At 47.0% G+C, this 22,504-nt stretch overlaps 1 protein-coding gene and 1 long non-coding RNA gene across 4 annotated transcripts in view; one reads left to right on the top strand and one right to left on the bottom strand.

Annotated features, from left to right (window-relative positions):
* LOC110261967 lies at positions 2,173–7,584 on the top strand. Its single transcript, XR_002346369.1, has 2 exons — positions 2,173–3,044; positions 7,180–7,584. It is a non-coding gene; the product is annotated as an uncharacterized LOC110261967 (long non-coding RNA).
* NOX5 (NADPH oxidase 5) overlaps positions 9,179–22,504 on the bottom strand; it is a 41,065-nt gene continuing 27,739 nt past the window's right edge. Inside the window, exons 16-17 of one of the 3 annotated variants that reach the window (XM_021100548.1) lie at positions 16,447–16,613; positions 9,179–15,268 (exon numbers count right to left, since the gene is read on the bottom strand). In XM_021100548.1, coding sequence (XP_020956207.1) covers positions 15,137–15,268; positions 16,447–16,613 — 299 coding nt within the window. In that variant the 3' untranslated portion in view covers positions 9,179–15,136. Of the gene's footprint in view, positions 15,269–16,446; positions 16,614–18,332; positions 18,899–22,504 lie in introns of those variants that run through there. The other 2 variants (XM_021100544.1, XM_021100553.1) reach the window with 2 other exon arrangements.

Below are 22,504 nucleotides of genomic sequence, written 5' to 3'. Positions count from 1 at the left end.
GAAGGCGCATGGAACTGTCATGGCGCAGTGGAAGTGAATCAGACTAGGAACCATGAGGTTGTGGGTTCAATCCCTGGCCTTGCTCAGTGGGTTAAGGATCTGGCATTGCCGTGAGCTGTGGTGTAGGTCGAAGACTCGGCTTAGATCCTGCGTTGCTCTGGCTGCGGCCTAAGCCAGCAGCTGTAGTTCCGATTAGACCCCTAGCCTGGGAACCTCCACATGCCATGGGTGCAGCCCTAAAAACAAAATGAATAAATAAATAAAAATATAAAATTAAAAAAGGGAAAAAAAGGCCATGATATTTCATGTGCTATCACTTATTGTGGAATCTAAAAAAAAAAAAATGTTAAAGTGAACTTATTTACAAAACAGAAATAGAGTCACAGCCATAGAAAACAAATTTATGGTTGAAAGGAAAAAGGGGAGGGAGGAATTAATTTGGATTTGGGATTAACAGGTACAAGCTACTATATACAAAATAGATCAATGACAAGGACCTACCGTATAGCACAGGGAACTATAGTCAACGTCTTGTGATAGCCTATAATGGAAAATAATCTGAAAAAAATGTATGTAACTGAATCACTTTGCTGTATACCTGAAATTAACACAACATTGTAAATCAACTGCACTTCAATTTTTAATTTTTTTTAAATTTAATTTTGTTTTTATTTATTTATTTTTGCTTTTTAGGGCTGCACTGGCGGCATATGAAGTTCCCAGGCTAGGGGTCAAATCGGAGCTACAGCTGCTGGCCTACGCCACAGCCACAGCAACACTGGATCTGAGCCACGTCTGTGACCTACACCACAGCTCACAGGAATGCCGGATCTCTGACCCATTGAAAGAGGCCAGGGACCGAACCTGCATCCTCATGGATACTAGTTGGATTCGTTTCTGCTGTGCAAAACGGGAACTCCCTGCACTTCAACTTTTTTAAAAGCCATGAAGGAGAGAAGTTTCCAGACCCTCCAGATTTCCTTTCTGTGCCCTTTCGTTCCCCAGATGACTGCCATAAACTTTGCATTAATGCCCAGCCCCCCACCCAGAAAAGCAACAAACCTGCTTTCATGAAAGATCTTTCTCACTGGGAAATGGTTGGTATAGTATTATGCACTGATCCAGTTACATGTACACTTTAGTAGGGGATGTATTGTATTTGATTAAACCAGAGGAATGAAAGTCTAATTATAAAATTTCAGGTATCAGCCAAGCTAAATGGGGGCACCTGGCCCAGCTGGAGATACCTCACTGAAACTGTTGAAATCACAACTTTTAGGAGCTGGCACCATCTCCTCTCCTCTCTCTTCTGCTTCCCTCTCTCCTTCTCTCCTATCTCCTGTCTCCTCCTTGCCTAAACGGCCATCTGAGTCTCTGATGATTCAGTGTGATTACGTTTCCATAGGCAGGTGTGTGTCTTGTTTAGGCACATTAAAAATAAATCACTTGGCCACACGCAGTCAATGCATCAATCTGTTACTTTCCTCTGCTTTCCAGGAAGAGACTGCTCAAAAACACATGAATGTTGGGTGAAATGTGAGCGGGGAAGAGAGTGAGGTGGAGTGGGCAGAGCCTGTCCCAGCTGGCCATACAACTCCGCATCCAACCAGAGAGGGAATCAGTCACGCCCGTGATTACGCCAACAACTCAGCATCACAGCTGCTCAGGACCATTACAGAGAGCTGAAGAAGAGATAGGTTTGGGGAGGAGAGTGTTTACTGAACACCTACTATGTGCAGCTTCTGTGCTTGCTTTTGCATCTGTTCTCTTCCAAGGGGGATCAGGATCCTGGCTGAGGGACTCCTGGCCAATTTCGCCTTTCAGGGTCTTGTTTCTTCAGACTAGAAACATTACATCAGGAGTTCCCTTGTGGCACAGTAGGTTAAGGATCCAGTGTCATCGCTGCAGCAGTTCAGGTTGCTGTTGTGGCTCGGGTTCAGTCCCTGGCCTGGGAACTTTCACGTGCTGCAGCTGAAGCTGGAAAAAAAAAAAAAATTACATCATTCTCTAATAATCTGTTTGGTATGATGGAAGAGTCTTGGGATTAAACAGATTTAGCTCCACCACTGTGGGCAGATGACCTAACACACCTGAGCCTCAGTTTATCTCTAAAGTGAGGGTGGAGCTCAGGATTGAATAAATATTTAAGACACCTCATAAATAGGCTTCTAAACAAATGATGGTGTTTAATCTCTCCTTCATCAATACAACTTCACCTCTTAGAGGTTTTTATAGTTTTTCCAGGTTAGGGTGGCAGTGTTCCAGGAGCTGTGTGTGCTGCGAGGATGGAGGCACGTGTTTATTCTTGACAAAAACAGCCCTAGGGAGAGAACTGAGTCTTCTGCAGAAATCTTGGTCCTTTAGAAAACCAGACCCTGGCTTCCATAAAATGCTACTGGGCAGTCAGCAGACAGTGAGTGTGGAAGACGCCCCCCAGCAAGCCAGGCCTCCCCATAGTCACACCCCATTGGATTTGGGCTGGTCTGTGACTTGCTTTAAACAATAAAATCTGGGAGGAGTAACACACTGAGTCTAAGACTTAAGAAGCTCTGGAAGTGTACACCTTTGTCTCTTGGGGAGGCCTTGAGCCAACATGGAAGGAATGTGGTCTCTCTGTGTTATAGAGACTGTATAGAGAGAGCTTGTAGAAAAGGAGAGACCCTGAGAATCTATGAGAGGAGACAGAGAGAGGCCCAGCTGTCCCACCTGAGGACAGCCTTCCTGCCACCCCTCCAAGGCCCCAGCCACGCGAGTGCCTCATCTTGGATGCCCCAGCCCAGTCCAGCCCACGGATGGCAGAGGCCCCAGCCAATACCAGACACAACAGAAGAACTGCCCCACTGGTCTCCGTCATCCTACGAGAACAGTAAAATTGTTGTCTTATGCCATTCACTTTGGAGCAGTGAATTACACAGCAATAGGTCACAGAGGCAATCGGCAATATTTTTTGAGCTTTCACTCTTTGCCCAACTATGCTTCCTCGCTGGGAGAGATACAGAGAAACTAACCTCAGGAACTTTTCTGGGCAAGAAGCCTGCACATAGGTGAGTATAAAGATTTGAAGCATTTACCAATTGACACTGAAGTGTGCACTTAGCCGCTCGATGCAAACAGTCTATTTAGCGATGGGGTTGGGAGGGTGAGGCAGGGAGCACTTCCAAGAGAAAGAGGATTTTGAGCTGGATTTGGAAGGAAAGGGCCGAGGACATTAGATGACAGTGCAGAGAATGAGGGGAGAGCAGGGACACTGAAAGCAGCGTGGCAAGAAAATTAGGAGCACTGGGAGGAGGAGCTGAGAAATAAAGTTTGATATTAGCTGGACCTAAAAATCATGGGATTAAAAGGAGATCTACACAGTCAGGCCTGCAGTGGGAACCTTGGAAAAACTGGTTATTTCGTGACCTTTACTTTCTCCACCCCATGTGGTAAAAATATAACTGGCAGTATTCCTTCACTGCCGACTTACAAATGGTTGTGATTGCAGTCTCTTGGGGGAAAGTTCTCTTCAACGCCCATTGGTGGGGGCGCGGGAGGACGGGTGGAACCTATCTGCAGAAGGCCCTTTGATGTCTCCCACAAGGACAGTTGGTGCGGGGCGGGACAGAGGTGGTCAGGGTCCTCTGGGTACGAAGGAGGAGCTCAGTTTTCAAGGCTGTGGAAGCAGCAGCCTCGCCCGAGCTAATTGGTTGGTAATTAGCAGCTTAATGGCTCACATCAGAGATGATGCAAGGCTGGAGCCAAGGGGCAGGAAATGACTTTAAAGTCTCCCCCTCTTTGCTTCCCTTCCCTCCAGTGTTTGGCGGGGCTTTGACAGCGCCTACCTAGGAAGGTCTGGGTCCTGGTAGGCTCCTCAGCTCTGGGAGCCGGGGCCAGGCCAGGAGGTGATGACTGGCACCAAGAAACATCGATTCACAAGAAAATGGGGCGACTCTGCCTTTCCCTTGAGGAACAAGGAAGGGGTGCAAGTGCAGGTTGGAGCGGGGAGAGAGGCAAGTGGTCCCCGCTCCAGGCAGGGAGTGGCTGAGGTCCAGGGTGCCAGGTGGCTCATCAGTGCATCTCTTTCCAAATTTTGGGTGCCACCTGAATTTTGGGATCCATCCAGTTTACTCCATTTATAATCTTAGCATACACAGATTTTTTTTAAAATTAATTTTTTGGTCTTTTTTATCTTTTGAGGGCTGCACCCATGGCGTATGGAGGTTCCCAGGCTAGGGGTCTAATCAGAACTGTTTCCACCGGCCTATGCCACAGCCACAGCAACGCCGATCCGAGCCGTGTCTGCGACCTACACCACAGCTCATTGCAAAGCTGGATCCTTAATCCACTGAGCAAGGCCACAGATTGAACCCACATCCTCATGGGTGCTAGTGGGGTTTGATAACTGCTGAGCCATGACAGGAACTCCCACAGATTTTTACAGATAGGGAGTGAACTGATTAGGAACATGGTTAGTTGTAAGTAACACAACCCCTAACAGTGGCTGAAAGAATAAAGACATTCCCTCAATCCACAGAGAACTACAGAAAGGACCACATGCCCCACACTCTTTCAGGAGCTGGGGACACAGCAGAGGAAAGCAAATTTCCCATCCTAGAGCATGACGGCAGCCGGGTGAGGGCAGGGACTCCCGGCCTCTGCCCTCCATTCACCCTCTGTACTGGCTTCTAGCTCCTGGTCATAGGATCACTCCAGATGTCCAGGAATCTCAGCCAAGACAGGAAGCAGAAGATAGAGGCACCAGCCTCTCCTGCTCCTTTTATCAGGAAAATGAAAACTTTTCCAGAACCCTGGGAGGGTCTCCAGAATCCCTGAGGACACTAGCCTACAACAGAACTTTCAGGACTAATTAATCTGGTCATTATTTATCACCTGGATTTACCCAGAACAAAGAGGCCAGTTTGCAAAAGAGAAGGAGAAAGGATGTTGGGGTCAGGTTGTCTTGTTGCTCACTGTTCATGGGGTGAAGTCCTGACAAAGGAGCACATACTCCATTGCAAATCTTAAGTAAACAGTAAAACAATTAAAAATGGCATTGGATACAACCCAAGGTGAGACCAAAGTCTATTTACTGCTGTCTACTAAGCTCTTTTCTGAATGCCCTGTAGGAAATGTGGAGGGGCAGGAAAGGATCCAGCTTCAGGGAGCTGTCAGACTAGCTGGAGGTGACACACACACAGATGAAGTAATCTGTGACCACGAGAGATTAAGAAGGCTTTGGTGGGATCTGAAAGCACAGAATCAAATAGATGCACGTGCAAAGGCAGTCACGATATGAGGTACCCTCACGCCTGCCCTGCCCACACCCCTTCTGGGAACATGTCAATATCCTCTCTGACCCGTCCTACCACACCCAGGTCCCTCCCACCCCAACTAAGGCTGATGGGACCAGACGTGGACCTCCAGTCAAAGGCAGCCAGTCCCCTCCCTGGCAGCAAGGATGTGAGCGGAGCCACCCAGATGTTCCCTCTTGGGAATCTGAAGTAAGAGATGCAGAGACCCCTGCCCAGGTCCTGATACCAGGCAGGGCATGTCAGGAGACCACACAGTCCTCAGCAAGGAAAGGGCAGCCTCACTCCTGACTTGGGTCCATCCTGAACTGGGGCTGGGGTTGCCCATTCCATCCTGACCATCGGCTTCCCTTTAGCTAGGTCTGGCTGCTTTGAACAGGCCTTGGTCTCAGCTTGAATAGTACTGGTTTCGTCCTCCTGCCTCACCCCTGCATCCTTCTCTTAGCAGTTCCCCTGTCCATCCCCTGCCTCTACCCTAGTCCAGGCCTTCTTCCACCAACTGCTTCCTGGCATTTACTCTCCCCTTCATTTCATTGTCCACACTGTGGCTGGTGGTCTTTCCAACAAGCCCCTGTCATGCCCTTGCTTTACCTCTTTAATTGGCTCCTCATAACTCAGCCTCCAGGCCTGTCTCCACTGCTGGACTCCCTCCCTGGCTAATCTCCTGACCTGCTTCCCCAGCCATGCCAAGATTAAATAGTCACACCTCTGTGCCTTTGCACATGCCTGGACTTGTGTGTACAAATACAGCCCCCATCCCTGCTTCCCATGCCTCCTCCAAGATCAAGGTCAGGGGACATTTCACCCCCACCTTGACCTTGATTCCCCCTTCTTTGGCTACTGCAGCATGAGGCCTTGTGCTGGCATCTACCTCATTGCATTGGCACCACATGTGCTGTCCTTGCCACCACATGTGCTGTCCTTGCCACCTGGCACTGTGTATATGGGGTGAGTGAAGGAGTGAGTGAGTGATTCTCAGCTGGCTTGATACGGTTTTGTTGGGAGAATGGGGCATGAGGAGGGGGGTTTTCTTCCTGGGAAATGAGCCTCAGTCCAGTCTGGGTGGGGAGACAGGTGGTTTTTGAGGCCCTCCTGCCCCTACTTCCCCCACCCCCATTTGCCTGCTCCCCTGGTGACGCAGAGACACCCTCTTTGAAACCGGCCTCCTTGTCCTCACCACTGAAAAGAAATCCCCCATGAGCATCTCTCTGTTTTGCTCTTCTGGAGAAGAGGAGCACAGGCAGAGCCAAAGAGCAGAGGGCGGCGAAGCACTCAGATTTGATAAACAGGCAGCAGATTTCAGAAGCAATCAGGGGAGAAAAGAACATACATTATCCCCGGAATTCACAATGCAGCACTAATGAGCTGGAGGAGCTGTGGCTTGATCTCCCAGTGCCTCCTGCAGCCCAGGATTAGCCACTTGGGGGAGGGATGCAGGGAGTAGTGGGGTCTGCTGCAGGGATGTCCACACAGCCGGCCAGGGCTTTCCCAGGGGGACATGTGAGGGGGTGGTCCTGAGGACCCTGGGAGCCTGGTGGTTTACTGAGCCCGCAAATGCAGCTGGTCATAAAGGACCTGGAGACAAGAGGTTGCAGACACCTCAGTGGCAAATGGGCAACTCAGAAGAGGGTCCTCCGCAGAATCCGACCACACTGGCACCCTGATTCCAGCCTCTCGAACTGTGAGAAAGAAATTCTATTGTTTAGAAGCATCCCCGCCCCAGACTATAGTATTGTGCTATAGCAGTGGGACTAAGAAATAAGCAGCCTTTATTAAAACTTACTATCCACCAAGCACTCTTTTAAGTATCCCATGCACATTAATTTATTTAATCATGTTATCATTGCTCTGTCTAATAGGTACCATTATTATTGCTGTCCTCATTTTACAGATGACAAAGCTGAGAGCAGGGACTTTGACTCTTTGGTCCACTGTTCAACTCCAGCACCCAGAACGGCAGGAATTCAAACAAATTCAACTAAACAGCACCAAAATGTGCTCTGATGGAGAGCATGGGGGCCAACAATCTTCCAGATGATGGCACAGTGGGACCTTGGAGATGCGTGGAGGCTTTGAGGCCATTCAGGAGAATCTGCCCCTCCCACCTGCACTCTCTCCTTTCATACTTATTTTTCAAGGGCTCCCTATGGGTAGGACTTGTGTACCAAGAGGAATCAGATTTCCCCCATCTGCCCCCAAGTAGGTTATAATTACAATGTAATAGGTTTTCTGCAAGGAAAAACTTATGCAGAAAAAATATGGTAAAGTTATAAAAGCACAAAGAGAAGCAAACTAAGTGCTGCAATAATTTTGTCATCCATCCTTCCATGCACTCACTCATCCAGGGGGCCTGAAGCCATGAGATGCAGGGATGCGTGTGACACAGGCCCCTCTTCTGGTGGGGTGAGGCTGTGGCCTCCTCTGTCGGGGTAGCAAAGGCTTGGGGACAGCAGGTCCCAGCCTGAGGCCTCCCCCACCCCCCTGCTCTGCTCTGAGGAGCACTTTCCCCAGAGCTGGTCCAGCCCAGCCTGCAGCCTAGAGGGCTCTGGCTTGTCAAGAAAAGCAGGTCAATAAGCCTTGTCCCAGGCCTTTGGGCTGACTGCCCCCTTTCAGCCTCCCTCTAGCCTGCCTCTAGCCTCTCTCCCTCCCTCCATGGTGCCTGGCAGAGGGCCCCAGGCTCCCAGCCTGGCCTCTCGCTCACGCTCACGCACAGAGCCATCCACAGACAGCGTGGCCGCCTCCCCCACTGGCCCCCAGAGCTCTGCGGGGTGATTGATGGGGCTGCTCTGCTCCCGGTCCCAGAGAGCTCCTTTGAATAATAACTTGGCAAAATTACTCTCTTTTTTTTTTCCGCTTTCCCTATTTTTGATTCATTGGCTCTTTCTAAGTCATTCATCTCTTTTGAGTTAGAGGAAGAAAGAAGAAGAAGGAAGAAGAGGAGGAGGACGTGTCCAGGAGGTACAAGGGACCCAGCCCCAACTCCTCATGCCACAGCCTCTGCCATTAGGATTTCTGTATTAACCCTGACCTCCGCTGGGAGAAGAAAAGCACATATGGGAGGAATGGGGGGCAGGGGCGGGGAGGGCAGGGATATTTCCCTGAAGTCGCCCCTTAAAGCCAGCCACCTACTCTGTTCACATGTAAAGCTGGTCCCATCTGCCTGCAAGGATGTTAAGAGTTTGTTTCATCCTTGAAGGGGCACAGCAGAGCAAGAGAGATGGGGTTCAAGTGAGTTATGTTAGTTCATCAACACCAACACTTGATCACCTACCACGTGCAAGGGACAGGGGAGACAAAGCCTCAAAGACACTCTTCCTGCCCTCGAGGAGTTCACAGACAAGCATAGGGAAATCCAATACCTGTGACAGAGGCTGTCGTGGAAGTAGGTCCCATGCAGTCACACGGAGGAGCCTGGCCCAGAGATGGACCAGCAAGGAAGTCGTCACAGATGAGCTGATGAAGTGTTCTGAGATCTCAATCAGAAGGCAGGGAAGCCTGCTCCAAATGTCAGCCACTACAGAAGCAATGGCTTGAAAGTGTGAAATTGTACTGTGTTCAGGAGAACTCTGAGTTGCATGGCATTTTTAGAGCATGAAGGTGAGATGGATGTTGCCAAGACACAAGAGGAAGGGCTGGTAATGATACTGGCTGTGGATTTTTGTTTGTTTTTGTTTTGTCTTTTGTCTTTTTAGGGCCACACCTGTGCCATATGGAGGTTCCCAGGCTAGGGGTGTTATTGGAGCTACAGCTGCTAGCCTACACCACAGTCACAGCAATGCCAGATCTGAGCCTCGTCTGCAACCTACACCACAGCTCACAGCAACGCTGGATCCTTAACCCATTGAGCAAGGCCAGGGATCAAATCCACAACCTGATGGTTCCTAGTCGGATTCATTTCCACTGCACCACGATGGGAACTCCCTGGCTGTGGATTTAATTGAGTGCTCCTGCAGAGAGGCCTGTGTGCCAGTCTCAGGAGTTTGATGACTGTGATAGGACAGTTATCCAACAGGAAGGGGTGTCATCAGATCTGCAACAGTGCAGAGGACGGATGGGAGCCGGAGAGGCTGGAGAAAGGGAGACCAGTCAGGAGGTGGATAAAATAGTCCAGGGAAGGGGCCCTTTAAGGACTGGACCAAGGCAGGGCTGATGGGAGAGGGAATGGCTTTAAAAGCATGTTAACAGGATGGGGAGATAGAGGAGTCAAGGGTACCTCCTGGTGCCACCAGCTGAAACAGAGATCATGGCGTAGAAACATTCACGAACCAACATCAAGCACCTACTAGATGAGTGGTGCTATTCCAGGCACAGAGACACAGAGATAAATAATTCACTTCACTTGAAGGTACTTCAGTGCTTTTAAAAGACAAATTTAATTTGTATATACATACATCCAACAAAGTTTGGGGCAATCTCAGAACTTTTTTTTTTTTTTACAAAAAAAAAAAATGCACTTAGACCCTGCAATACTGAAACTCACTCTCTATTTTGTTTTCTCCAGGAGGCAACACTCACACAATTGAGATGATTCAAGGTGGCCCATCTGCCTGGGGTAGGATCAGGGCAGCTCATCTGGGGCCTCTGCCATGCGACTGAGGTTGGGGGGGGCGGGAAGCTTCTTTGAGAGTCCATATCTCTGTCCAACATCTCTGCCTTTCAGCTGGAGTCTTCTTTCCCCCTGGGATGGGTTTGCTCATAAAAATAAATGTCTTGTCCGAATTAATCTTAGTTTTAAAAGGAGAGAGTCATCATATTGTAAAGACAGATCATAAAAAGATGCATCAATCTGTCAGGAAGGATGGTTAATAGGAGTATTTGTTTAGCAGAGACAGTGCACCCGAGGCAGCCTTTCTGGACCAGCCCTAGGCCTGGAAGGGCCTTTTATATGAGTACTTGGAGCATCTAGGGCCAGCAGCTTTGCATACTGAATAAGGGCACTCTAGCAGCCAGACTCTGCAAAAAGGCCAGGAGCGTGCCCCTACCCCACCCTGGGAGGAGGGCCCATCCCTCAGTCCCAGCTGTGTCCCAATCACTTCATTTTGAGAATTAATCAATATAAGAGATCTTAGATGACACCTCAGACAATCTATTTTGTTTTATTCTTTTAAAAAGTGACACAGGCAGTTCCCATTGTGGCTCAGTGGGTTAAGGACCTGCTATTGTCTTTGCAAGGATGCAGGTTCAATCCCTGGCCTTGCTCAGTGAAGGATCCAGTATTGCCACAAGCTACAGCACAGGTCACAGATGCAGCTCAGATCTGATGTTGCTGTGGCTGTGGTGTAAGCTTCAGCTGTAGCTCCAATTCAACTGCTAGCCCGGGAACTTCTATATGCCTCATGTGTAGCATGAAAAGAAAAAAAAAAGTGATACAGACCATCACATAAGTAGATAAAAAATAAGTAATATATGAAGTATATGGTATAAAAATTCTATACTGTGAAACATTACATGGGTAACACACAAATACATGAAATACAAAAGAGAAAACCAGAAAAGTGCTCTTTTATCCCCTCCAAACTGTGGGCTGTTTGGTGTGTATCCTCACCTTCTTCCAACACATTTCTGTTTACCCCCCAGCATGATATACATACATTATTTGTTTTTGTTAGATGGAATAGAAACCTATAAAAACTGGGTACTTGCACTTTTCAAAAATTAACATTCTACTTTGAGTTTCTTTTAAAAATAAAACTATAAAACGAATACATGTTTATCATAAAAACTTTAAACTTTATAGAAGGGCGGAAAATAAAAAGTACAAAACCAAGCAAAACCCCGAAACCCAAAAAACAAAACTTTTTCCTTCCTGAACCGTCATTCCCACTCCCCAGAGCAAACTGATAAAATATGTGTCTGCATATCTTTTGGGAAATGACTATTGCACATACGAGGGTTTAAACACATACATTCTTTATCTGTTCACTGAGGAAGTGAGAGTTCAGAGAAGTCATAGGACAGTCCCAAGGTCACAGAGCGAAGGCAGAGCTGGGTGCCCCGCAAGTGGGCAGAGGCCTTTCCACTGCACATTGCTAAGGAGTGTGCCCAGAGCCAGTCTCCACTACCGTGACTAATCCCTCTCCAGCCTTCACCTTGTCTGTAAGGCCGTGACACTTCGCAATATTGCCCACGCTGCCTCCCCCAGCTCGCTGAGCACAGGCTCTCTGTGTATTAAAAGGCTGCACTTGTGCGGCTTGGGCCAGGGGTGGGGGCCTGTCTAGCGTTGGTTTCACCAAGGCTGCTTTTCTCCATCAGAGCTGTTGTCACAGCAGAGCAGCGCCATGGAGCCAGGCAAAGCCATTTGTTCAGTGGGCTTGTGTTTGTGCTTCTCTTCCCCAGGTTACATATGACAGTTATAGGCGGAGGGCCCTTCCTGAGGATGATTCCATTTGAGTAACCCCTTCCTCGGCCCAGGTGGGAGGGGCATCCAGGTTAGGCCTCCTGCCCCTCCCTCTATGGAAGGTTATGGGGCCACAGGCCTGACCTCCAGGAGCTCACAGCTCAATGGAGGAGGGCAGCACACACCCTGGTAAACCACCCCTGGTCTGCAGCTGGCCTGTGTTTCCTCTCTGTTCCCTGTGCGTGCCAGCCTTGGCCATCTTGGCCCAGATGTGCCTATGGCACTACCAACATCTGGGTAAAGCAGAAAAGTCAGTCAGCCATGGGGGTACATTTGTATCTGGTTGACAGCAGGAAGGCCCCCATATGGGCATCTAGGAAACATCCAGACAGACAGTCTGCGTAATCTGTAAACCCACATTTTTGATGCTGCTTCCTCTAACGATACCCACAAACGGACTCTCCTGAGCCAGGCCTGTTCTGACCTTGCAGACAGAAAAGACAGAAGCCCAGAACCTGGACAATGGGCACAGGGATGAGAGGAGTGTGTGTGTGTGTGTGTGTGTGTGTGTGTGTGTGTGTGTGTAGGGGGCAGGGGGTGGGGAGGTGGGAGTTGTGCAGGCATTTTGTGTGGTGGGGTGAGGGGCTTGCACCTAGAGAATCTCTGACCTTGAAAATGAAGTCTTTGGACTTGGCAGTTCTACTGAGTCTGGGCCTGGAGGTGTTACCCTGAGCCTGGAGCCTTGGGGTGGGTTGCGGACCTCCCCCTCCTTTTCTTGATTCACTACCTTTCAGGAACCAGTCTCCTTTGCAAATAAACCTCTCAAGATTGATGGTTCCATAGCGCCCTCTAGTGGGTAACTGGAATATGTCTGGACAGAAAGCCTTTGACACATGTGGATCCTTCACGGGATTTTAGAATCTAGGTTCGAGATGCTCCACACGCTCCCATGCCCTTCAGAAGATAATGCTCTAAATGAACTGTTGGTATAGAGGAGGGGGGACTGGTGGAAATCTCTCATGAGAGAGCAAAGGACTGAGGACGGGGTGCCTATGTTTCAGGGTAGTGTGAACAGAGACTGGACCAAATGTTGTGTGCATGTGCGTGTGTGTGTCTGTGTGTGTGTGAAGGCATGTGCTAAACAGACTCTGCTCTGCAAAATCCCCACATAACTCTGATATGTCCTGTTATTACCCTCCATAAGGACACCCTGTTTTTTTCTTTTGGCCATGCCCATGGCACAGGGAGGTCCCGAGCCAGGGATTGAACTTGGGCCAAAGCAGTGACCCGAGCCACTGCAGTGACAATGCCTGATCCTTAACCTGTTGTGCCACAAGGGAACTCCTATTAGGACACCCTCTTAGCTTACTTCTGTGCTCTAAAGAGTTGGTGTTTTTTTCCAAGGCTTCCTAAGTCTGATGACAAAGGGAGGACAGACTCAACAGGAAGAAAGGGGCTCCAAGACTGAGACCGTGGGCTGGTAACTGAACTTCTCTTAGTCTGAGTTTTTCCATGTGAGCTGTGCTCCTACCCAAGCCTTGTGGAAAACAAACAGAATCACACACAGAGGCCCCAACACAGGGCCTCCTAGATATGCTTGCTCCCAGACCCAGGAGAGGCTCTGGGACCCTGGGTCCCCTCCTCTCTGCCTCCTTCACCACAGGGATGACAGCTCAGTCCCCTATTACTCTTGAATTCTTCCTCCTGCTCCTCCCAAATCTCAAATACTACACCCTGTGTCTTTTGTCTGTCCCAGGTGGTACTCCAACCCTTGGCTGAAGGTGAGCTTTAACTTCCTCATCTGCTATCCTCTCCTCTTGCTGCTTCTTTTTGAAAAGAATTCCCACAAACTTTGTTTCATTGTCATCCCCAAGATCCCTCCATTGGTCCTCTCCATGCACCCTCTGCATGCCACCCCCTGACCTGCTGTGTCCCAGCCCCTGCTCTGATGCCCAGCCCTTTATAAGGGGTGTCACCATCATGGTTGTCACCAGCTTCTTTACCTGTTATGCTCCAAGGACTTTCCACCCACAGAAAAGAAAATACAATCTACAATCCCATTGGAAAGGGCCTAAATCCAATCCCAGGAAGGCAGCTTTAGGGAGAATTTAGACTGTCAAAGAAGAGATGGAACCCAGCAAGACCCGCTCAAGGCGGAGGATGTCCTGGAACAGTGGGGTCCCCATAAGCTTGCAGTGTGGGGCAGAGAGAAAATGCCAGCACGGATCTGAGGAGCGAGGCCAGCTCTCCTGCCCTTGCCCACAACCCAGGACCTCTCCTCCCCAGAGATCTCCTCAGGGAGCTTTTGTATTTACTGTCCCTGCCATCCACCCCTGCCTGGACAGTGACAGATGCAAACAGAATCTGGAACACAGACATAGAGAAAGCTACAGCACAGAGAGGAGCTGCAGAAACCCAGGTGTCTGGAGCAATAAAGAATGGCCAGGGAGAAGGACGAATATTCTGAACACCGCCGGGGACGCCACAGCAACTGTGACTGGGGTGGGGGGTGTCAATAAGCCCATTTACCAGATGAAGCAAAGGACCTACAGAGGTTGCCAGCGCCACCCCACTGGGGCATGGATGAACTGAGCTTCAAGTCACAACCTGCTTGATTCCTGGGCACAAGGCTGTGACCACACAGAGAAACACACACAGATGTTGTCTCCATCCTACTTCTCCAATGACTCAGTGAGTGGAGAGAAGGGAAAACTCTCATGCAGAGCAAGGGGGGAACAGGGAGGGACAGGCACAGGGAAGAGAAATGGGGGCAGAAAGAAAGGAAAGGGATGGAGAGAAACAGAAAGACAGGAGGACAATGGCATAGAAAGAAGTGGGAAAATATGCTTCTTCCCGCTTCCTATGGGAGTGGCTTTTGGATAAAATATACATTCCAGGTCTCATGCCCCATTCCTCAGAACCAGAACTTCTTGGAGTAGGACCCAGGAATCTGCATTTAAAGAAAGCTCCTCTGAAATGCATCAGAAAAATTGGGTAAATTGATGGATAGATAGAGGGAGGGATAGATGGATAATATGCAATAAAGTAAATACAGCAAAATGTTAACTGAGGAATCTGGAAAGTGGGTAACACTGTTCACGCACAATTCTTTTAACTTTCTGTATGTTTAAAAATTGTCATAGTAAAATGCTGTGTGTGTGTGTGTGTAAGTTCCTAGATGCTTGTGATGATGAGGCAGGTCTGGACTGCTGTAGTTGGAGGGGAGGCACCCTCAGAAGATGCTGGAGGAGCAGTTGTCCTGGGAAGCCCCCCCGCCCCCAGCACCTCCCCTGCCCCCCAGGGCTGATCAGGCCCATAGCAACCCCAGAACTCACAGCAGTGCCACACGAAGCCCTGCCCTTCTCCCTGGGCTCTGAAGGAAGTTCATCTGTCCCCTAGGGCATCCTGTCATGTGCGTGGAAGAGGATTTGGGGGTCTTCTGAGGCCAGTCCTTGCAGGACAGTGGTAGCGCTCAGGTTGGCAGGTGTGGGCAGAGCTTGGAGAGGTGGGACTAGAAGTTCTCTTGGAAAAATTTGAAGCTGAACTGCTCACAGTGGCCCTTGAGCACCTTGGCCAGAGCTGGAGAGCCACAGAAGAAGACCTGCACCTTGCCCTTCTTCTCCGCGGCCACCTTCTGGAACACCTAGAGTCCACGGGGGTAAGGAAGAGCAAAGGGGGAAGAGAGGGCCTGAGGACCCTCCCAGTGACACACCCAGTGGGGCTCAGGACTTAACGGGCCAGGGTGGCTGTCCTGCCCAGGAGGAGCTCCAGCCAAGGCACAACTGCTTAGCTTCAGCCATCAGTTTAGAGGCCATTTGCTCAACATATAACCTGACCTAGACCTTGGGGAGGGGCTTGGACAGAAAGAAATAAGGCTAAGGCCCTCCCTCCAAGGAGCTGCATCTGTAGGGCAGATGAGCACTAAATCAGCTGCAGTGTTGGAGGGTGATGGCAGAGTCCACCAGGCATGTGGAGCTCCAATGTCCCAACCTCATGCTAGCCCTGGTGCCTCCATCAAAACGCCTCTTTCCTGAAGTCAGGCTTTCTCCCCCCCGGGAGACCCCTTTTCTACCCCAAGTTCTCCTTAAGAATTGCCTTTGCTTTGTAATAAGCTGTAATGGAACAGAATATGAAAAAGAATATATATATACCTGAATCATTTTGCTGTACCCTAGAAACTAACATTGTAAATTAGCTATACTTCAGTTAAAAAAAGGAGTTGCCTTTGCCTAAACCCTCTTGGTGCCCAAGTACTGCCGGCATCCTGTTCCAACCCAGCTCTCTCCAGCTCCCCTTATCTAAACATGGATCATCTATAGCAGTTTGAAGAACAATACCTTCTGGTCACTTCAGGCCAACTCTACACCCCAATTGGTAAGTGCTGAGGGAGGAAAAATAATAATAAAACCAATCTGGGGAATAAAATAGACTGAAAACTATTTAGTGGCTCTGGGCCTCAGTTTCCCCATTTGTACCAGGAAGGCCTAAGACTTGATGCTTCCCCAGGACTCTGTCCTTGATGCTTCTGTGGATGCTGGTTTACAGGGAGTTGGGGCCGGGAGAGGCCTTGGAGGTCATATGGGCTAATTTCCTCTGTGATCAGAGGGGGAAACAGAGGCTAATGGCGGAACAAAATGAGCTAGTGATGGAGCCAGAACGTAGGTACTCTGCCTCCCATTCTACCTGTGAGATCCTGCCTGGACCCTGTATGCTGGCCTCATGCTTAGCCTCTGGTTGCTTAGCCCTAATCTCTCCAGTCACTGCCTCAGGCTCTCAGCCTCACTAGTCCCTGCAGGTTTCGGGACTCCAGGGGGGCTTTACCTTGTTCCAATCAGGCCGCCCAGGCTGGGTGCGTGTCTGGAGGCCCGTGATGGAATCTTTCTTCTCCTTCTTGGCCAGGAGGTCAAGGGCCATCTGCAGGCCAATGGCCTTCATGTCATTCTTGCCCAGCGCAGAGGTCATGTACATGTGCAGCTCCAGGAAGCGGCCTATGTGGTGGGAGGAGAAGGCTGAGGGGCCAGCAAAGGGGACAGTGATGCCAGCCACCTTGTCCTGGGGCTTGGAGGGCTCACACCTTCAGCCAAGTGTGTTCACCCAGGACCCATATCTGACCAGTGCTGCAGTAAGGAAAGATGGCGCACTGCTTTAGCTGGGCCTATCCCGTGTACAGCATACACTTACTTTATAGCCATTGTCCAATGTGAGCCTCACAACCACCCCAGGAGCTGGACCTTATATTTGCAGAAGGCAAATAAATCCTAGGGCAGCTTGGCTACCCTTGGCATGCTTTCAAGCCATGCACACACAAAAAGGCAACTGAGACCAGAGGGTCAAGGGTTGAGTGAGTAGATCAGATGGCAAACGATACTGATGTGCAGGGAAGGGCTGGAGCAGACAGAACTGCTTCCTGGGAGGGTGGGGACTGGGCAAGGTCTTCAAAGGGGAGGTGAAAGGAAGGCACTCTAAGAAGGGTCAGTGTGAGCCAAGGGCGAGAGGCTGGTGTCTGTGAGCCTTGATGTGACTGTTTGGCTGGAACAAAGAATCCTTGAATGGGGATGAGAGTAGATGGGACTGGACACATATTGAGGCCAGAATGAAAAGGTCTGGAGTCCCCAGCTAGGAGATGGGGGCAGGGAGAGGGTGCTGGAGCAAGGCATGATGGGAAGAAAAGAACATTTCAGGGAGCAGAGTCAGAGGACTGAAGGGACAGTGAAGAGACTGGCATCAAGGAGACCTAGGAGGCTTGAGTGTCCATAGCTCTGAGCCTACAGTGGGACAGGTTTTTGAGATGTTGATCCCACCAGCTCTCAGAGCAATAGGCACTCCCAGGTGGGTACCTCTGTGCTCAAGCAGCTTCGTTTGTTCTCCCAGAGGTGGCAAACAAACATTGTCATTTTTCCTGTGTGCCACAATGGGGAGAAGACTGGCAAGCACTATTCTAGACCTGTGCCATGGTGCAGGCTGGAAGTGGCAGGGCCTGAGATCTGATGCTGGATTTATGAGCTGATGATCCTTCATCCTTCTCCCCTCTTCTTAAAGGATTCAGGCCACCCAACTCACTCTCTATTGTTTCATAAGCCACTGCAAGGTCTCAGCCACCGTCAAAATGCAAATGGCCCCAGGAGGGATACCACATTGAATTTCACACATCACTGAACTTGAGCAGGGCTGGTGGTGAGGGAGGGAAGGGGAGATACCATAAGGGATGCCCACCTAAGAGAGCCCTGGCCCTTCCTCCCACCCCAGAGCCACCCCACCCCACAGGCAACAAGAGAGGAGGGGAGCAGGCACCAGGGATCCTGCATTGCTGTGGCTGTGGCTGTGGCGTAGGCCTGCGGCTATAGCTCTGATTCAACCCCTAGCCTGGGAACATCCATAAGCCATGGGTACGGTCCTAAAAAGCAAAAAATAAATAAAATAAATAATTAAAGTTGAAATCAGAGACTCTGCAATTAATGAGAAACCTGGGAAGAAATCTGAAGTAACAAAGTTGTTGACTCAAGTGGCTTTGAGAATGCAAAGCTCTGGGTTAGCTGTTACCCTTTGCTTACATGACTTAGGAAGAAGCAAACAGCAAATATTTATACACCAGTAACTAGACAATTTAAATTAAATCTAAACTGTTCCCCTAGGTTGTCATCATAAAAGCAAGTTTATGAATTAATATACTTAAAAGCATTTAGAACAAATTCGATGCTATACAAATATTTGCTTTAATTTTTTATTTACAAGAAGGGCAAGAAGCTTTACTGCAACATTTTAAGGTTTTATTGCTCTCTTCCAAAGATTGTTGACTTGTGCTTTAAGGCTCTGGATATTTGTTACAGTAAACTACATGTGTTTGAATATCTTTTGGTAGAAAACTGTGTTTGATTACTCAAACTTATAAACTATGTTTATCAAAGGAATTTGAATTTACTCACAACAACCTTGTGATAATTAAGACGCCAGATAAGATCTAGTACCAGTGAACTCAACCAATATAAACAACCACACCAATTCTCGTGAAGTTAGAAACATATCTAAAGATATTCCTCCTTATGTAAGATCTTTCATAAGTAAAACATAACAAAAGGCCAACAGGTTAACTTTCAACAGTATTAAACTTTAGCATTCCACAAAGATATCCCATGAGGACTATGATGCAACCCAGAGAAACATGTCATTGTACAATGCTTAGTAAAAAAAAATACAGGATTCAACACTTGGTGGGTGGGGAGGGGAGACTGCAGGGGCTGGGGGGAAGATGTTTAAACATTCCATTTTGATGCACCTATAAAAGAAGGGAGCAAGCAGCAAAAGAATTCATACATGCTAAGGTGTTTAATCTTTATCTTACACCACTCTCCCGACTTTTTGATTGCTACTTCCCCAGGAAAAATGTCGAGCATTCACTCCCAATAAATATATATGCTTGGTCACATGTTTCTCTCTACTTACAGATTACACACATTAAAAATTTACACTGGAGTAAAAGCAACCATATTCCTCTTTCACTTTGAACAACTATAAAAATGAACAGAATATGTAAAACAATGGTTTCTAGACATTGGTCAACAGGTAGTGCAGGACTGCTGTTGCTGATGGAGGCAACAATGAAGTGAGCCTTATAATTGCCTAGTGTCGGCCTCACTGAGCCAAAGAGACAGAAATTGGAGTCTTCTTGACTGCTCAAATGCACCAGGTACAAAGCTAGAAAAAAGGGAGCCGAAGAGAGAGAGAAAGAAGGAAGAAGAGAAAGAGGGAGGATGCAGGTTCACCAGCTCTGGAAATCTGCTAAAGTTCCCCCTCAGTCCTTGGCTGAGTGTTAATCTGTACACGTGTGACAGAAAATGACCAGAAAACTTGACGCCGAACAGAACTTGGAGTTCAGACAGCTGGGAATAGTTTGTGTTTTCATCATCGAGAGCACTGAGACCTTGGAATACATAAGGCAGTGGGATGAGTCCTCAGAAGTGCCGTACCCTATCCCTGGGGCTGATTTAGCTCCACAATAAAGACTGTTCTGGATTCACTTCAACAAAAGTTAAAAGTCTTGAAAATATCCATATCATCCTAAATAACCTAACTGTGCACCAGAACAAAGTACAGTACTATTTAAAGAAATACCACAAAATCCAGAACTCAGCAACGTGCAATTCATAATGCCCAGCATCCAGTAAAAATTTATGAGGCATGCAAAGAGGGAGGAAAATATAATGCATATCTAAGAGAAAACTAGTCATCAGAAACAGATCCAGAAATGACAGAGATGATGGACTTAGGCAAAGATGTTACAGCAAATATCATAAAGGTGCTTGAGAATGTAAAAACAAAACAAAGCAGTCATGATGAGGAGAAAAATGGAAGACATAAAAGATCCTCAAATGGAACCTCTAGAGAAGAAAAATACAACAATAGAAATGAAAAATACAAGGGTTAGGATTAACAGCAATTCTATATCCTTTGGTTTTTCGTACGAATTTTAGACTTGGCTTCTTGATATCTTATTTCTAAAAACCTGCTGGAATTTTTTGTTATGATGGGAAGAAAAGATGAATGAACTTGAAAACATAGCAAGAAAAACTATCTAAAATGAAGCATGGAATGATAGGGAAAAAACCAAACTACAGACTCTCAATGACCAGTGATATGTCAAACAGTCTAATGTCTGTGTAACTGAAGTGCCAGGAAGGGGAAGGGGAGACAGACAGAAAAAAATATGTAAAGAAAGAAAGGCTCACATTTATCCAACTTTGATGAAAACTATAAGCCCATATGTCCGAGAAGTTCAATGAATTCCAAGTATAATAAAGATAAAGAAAACCATTTCTCAGAAATGTTATGTTTTCAGTATACAAGTTATGTCCATATTTTGCTAAATTTATCCTTAAGTATTGCATGGTTTTCAAAATTTTATTTAAATATTTTTAATTACTAATTATTTTTTGCTTGTAAATAGAAATAGAATTGATTTTTGTATATAGGCCTTATATCCTGGACCTTGTTGAACTCACTATGAGACTGATCTAAATAAAGAGCTAAAACTATAAAACTTCTGGGAGAAAACATGAGAATAAATACTTGTGACCGTGTGTAAGGCAAAGATTTTAGATAGGACACAAAAAAGCATAAAGAATAAAATTAAAATCTGATAAACTGGATATCAATAAAATTTTTAAATTCTGTCCTTCAAAAGACAGTTTAGGAAAACGAAAAGACAAACCACAGACTAGGAGAATATATTTATAAAATGTTCACCTAGTAATGGGCCCATTTCCAGAATACATGAAGAACTCTTACAATCTAATAAAAAGAAGACAAACATCTGGATTTAAAGGGTAGACAAAATAGGAGTTCCCTGGTGGCTTAGTGGGTTAAGGATCAAGTACTGTCACTGTTGTGGCGTGGGTTCTAGCTCTGACCTAGGAACTTCCTCACACTGCAGTCATGGCCAAAAAAAAAAAAAAAAAAAAAAAAAAAAAGAGTGGACAAAATATTTGAACAGACGTTTTACAAAGAAGCATACAAACAGCAAATAAGACCATGAAGGTAGTATCTTCAACATCATTTGTCATTAGGGAAATACAAATTAAGGGCATTTTGAGATTCTCTTATATGCCCAATTAGAATGGCTAAAATTAAAGACTGTGAACATCAAACATTGACAAGGTTTTGGAACAACTGGAACTCTCACCCACTGCTGACAGAAATACAAAATGGTCCAGTCACTTTGGAAAAACCACTTGACAATTTCCTATGAAATGAAATTTAGCACATACTGTGCTCCCCAGCAGTCCCACTTTTAAGTACCTACCTATGAGAAATAGAAACATATGTCCACACAAAGACCTTTATAGCCAAAAATTTCTAACATGGTGGAAAGAACCCTAATATCTATCAGCAACTGAGTAGAAAAACAGATTGTGGTGTATCCATAAAATAGAACACTAATCAGCAATAAAAAGGAATTAACTACTTATTGAAACAGGCATGGATAAATTGCAAGGTTATTAAGAAAGAAATTAGAAAAGACTATGTACATATTATATGATTCCATAAATATGAAATTCTACAAAAGGCAAAGCTGCAATGATAGAAAGTGGACCAGTAGTTTTGAGAGGCTGCAAGCAGGAGAGGGTATTGATGCAAAGTGGGGTGAGGGGACTTTTGGGGGTAGTAGAAACATTCCATGCTCCGATTGTGGTGATGGTTACACAACTGTACACATTTGTCAAGATGTCACTGGATTTACTGGACACAAAGTGGTGAATTTTAGTACATGCAAAATATCCCTCCACAAAAGATACTAAAAAAAAAAAGTGTGATTTCAAATCTTCCGAGAAGCATGTTAAAGCGTACTTTCCCAGCCTATTCCCAGGGAATGTGACCTGGAGGAGGTCAGGGAATCTAACTTTTTTAACAAATGCTTTTTTTTTTTTTTTTTTTTTCTTTTTAGAGCAACACCTGCAGCATTTGGAAGTTCCCAGGCTAGGGGTCCAATCAGAGCTGCAGCTGCTGACCTATACCACAGCCACAGCAACACCAGATCCTTAGCCCACTGAGCAAGGCCAGGGATCGAATCCACATCCTTATGGTTATTGGTGGAGTCCGTTACTGCTGAGCCACACAGGGAACTCCACAAGAATTCATTTTGAAAATGAAAAGAAATGACATAAAAAAGAGGAATTAAGGGGGAAAAGGCTATACATTTTTATAAAAATGTGAATAAGAAAAAAATGTCAAGGAAATCCTTCAAAATGCCTGGATAACTAGATGGAATTATAAATTTTTTTTTTCCTCTTTAAGTTTCACAAAATATTACATTTTACTTGGAGGGGGAAAGCAGCCCCCTCTCCCTCACATTTTTTTTTTTGTCTTTTTTGCCTTTTCTAGGGCT

Source organism: Sus scrofa, chromosome 1 (genome assembly GCF_000003025.6).
Source record: "Sus scrofa isolate TJ Tabasco breed Duroc chromosome 1, Sscrofa11.1, whole genome shotgun sequence".
Taxonomy (NCBI): Eukaryota; Metazoa; Chordata; class Mammalia; order Artiodactyla; family Suidae; genus Sus; species Sus scrofa.
The sequence above is the reverse complement of the archived record's forward strand: the minus strand, read 5'-3'. Positions and strand labels throughout refer to the sequence as shown.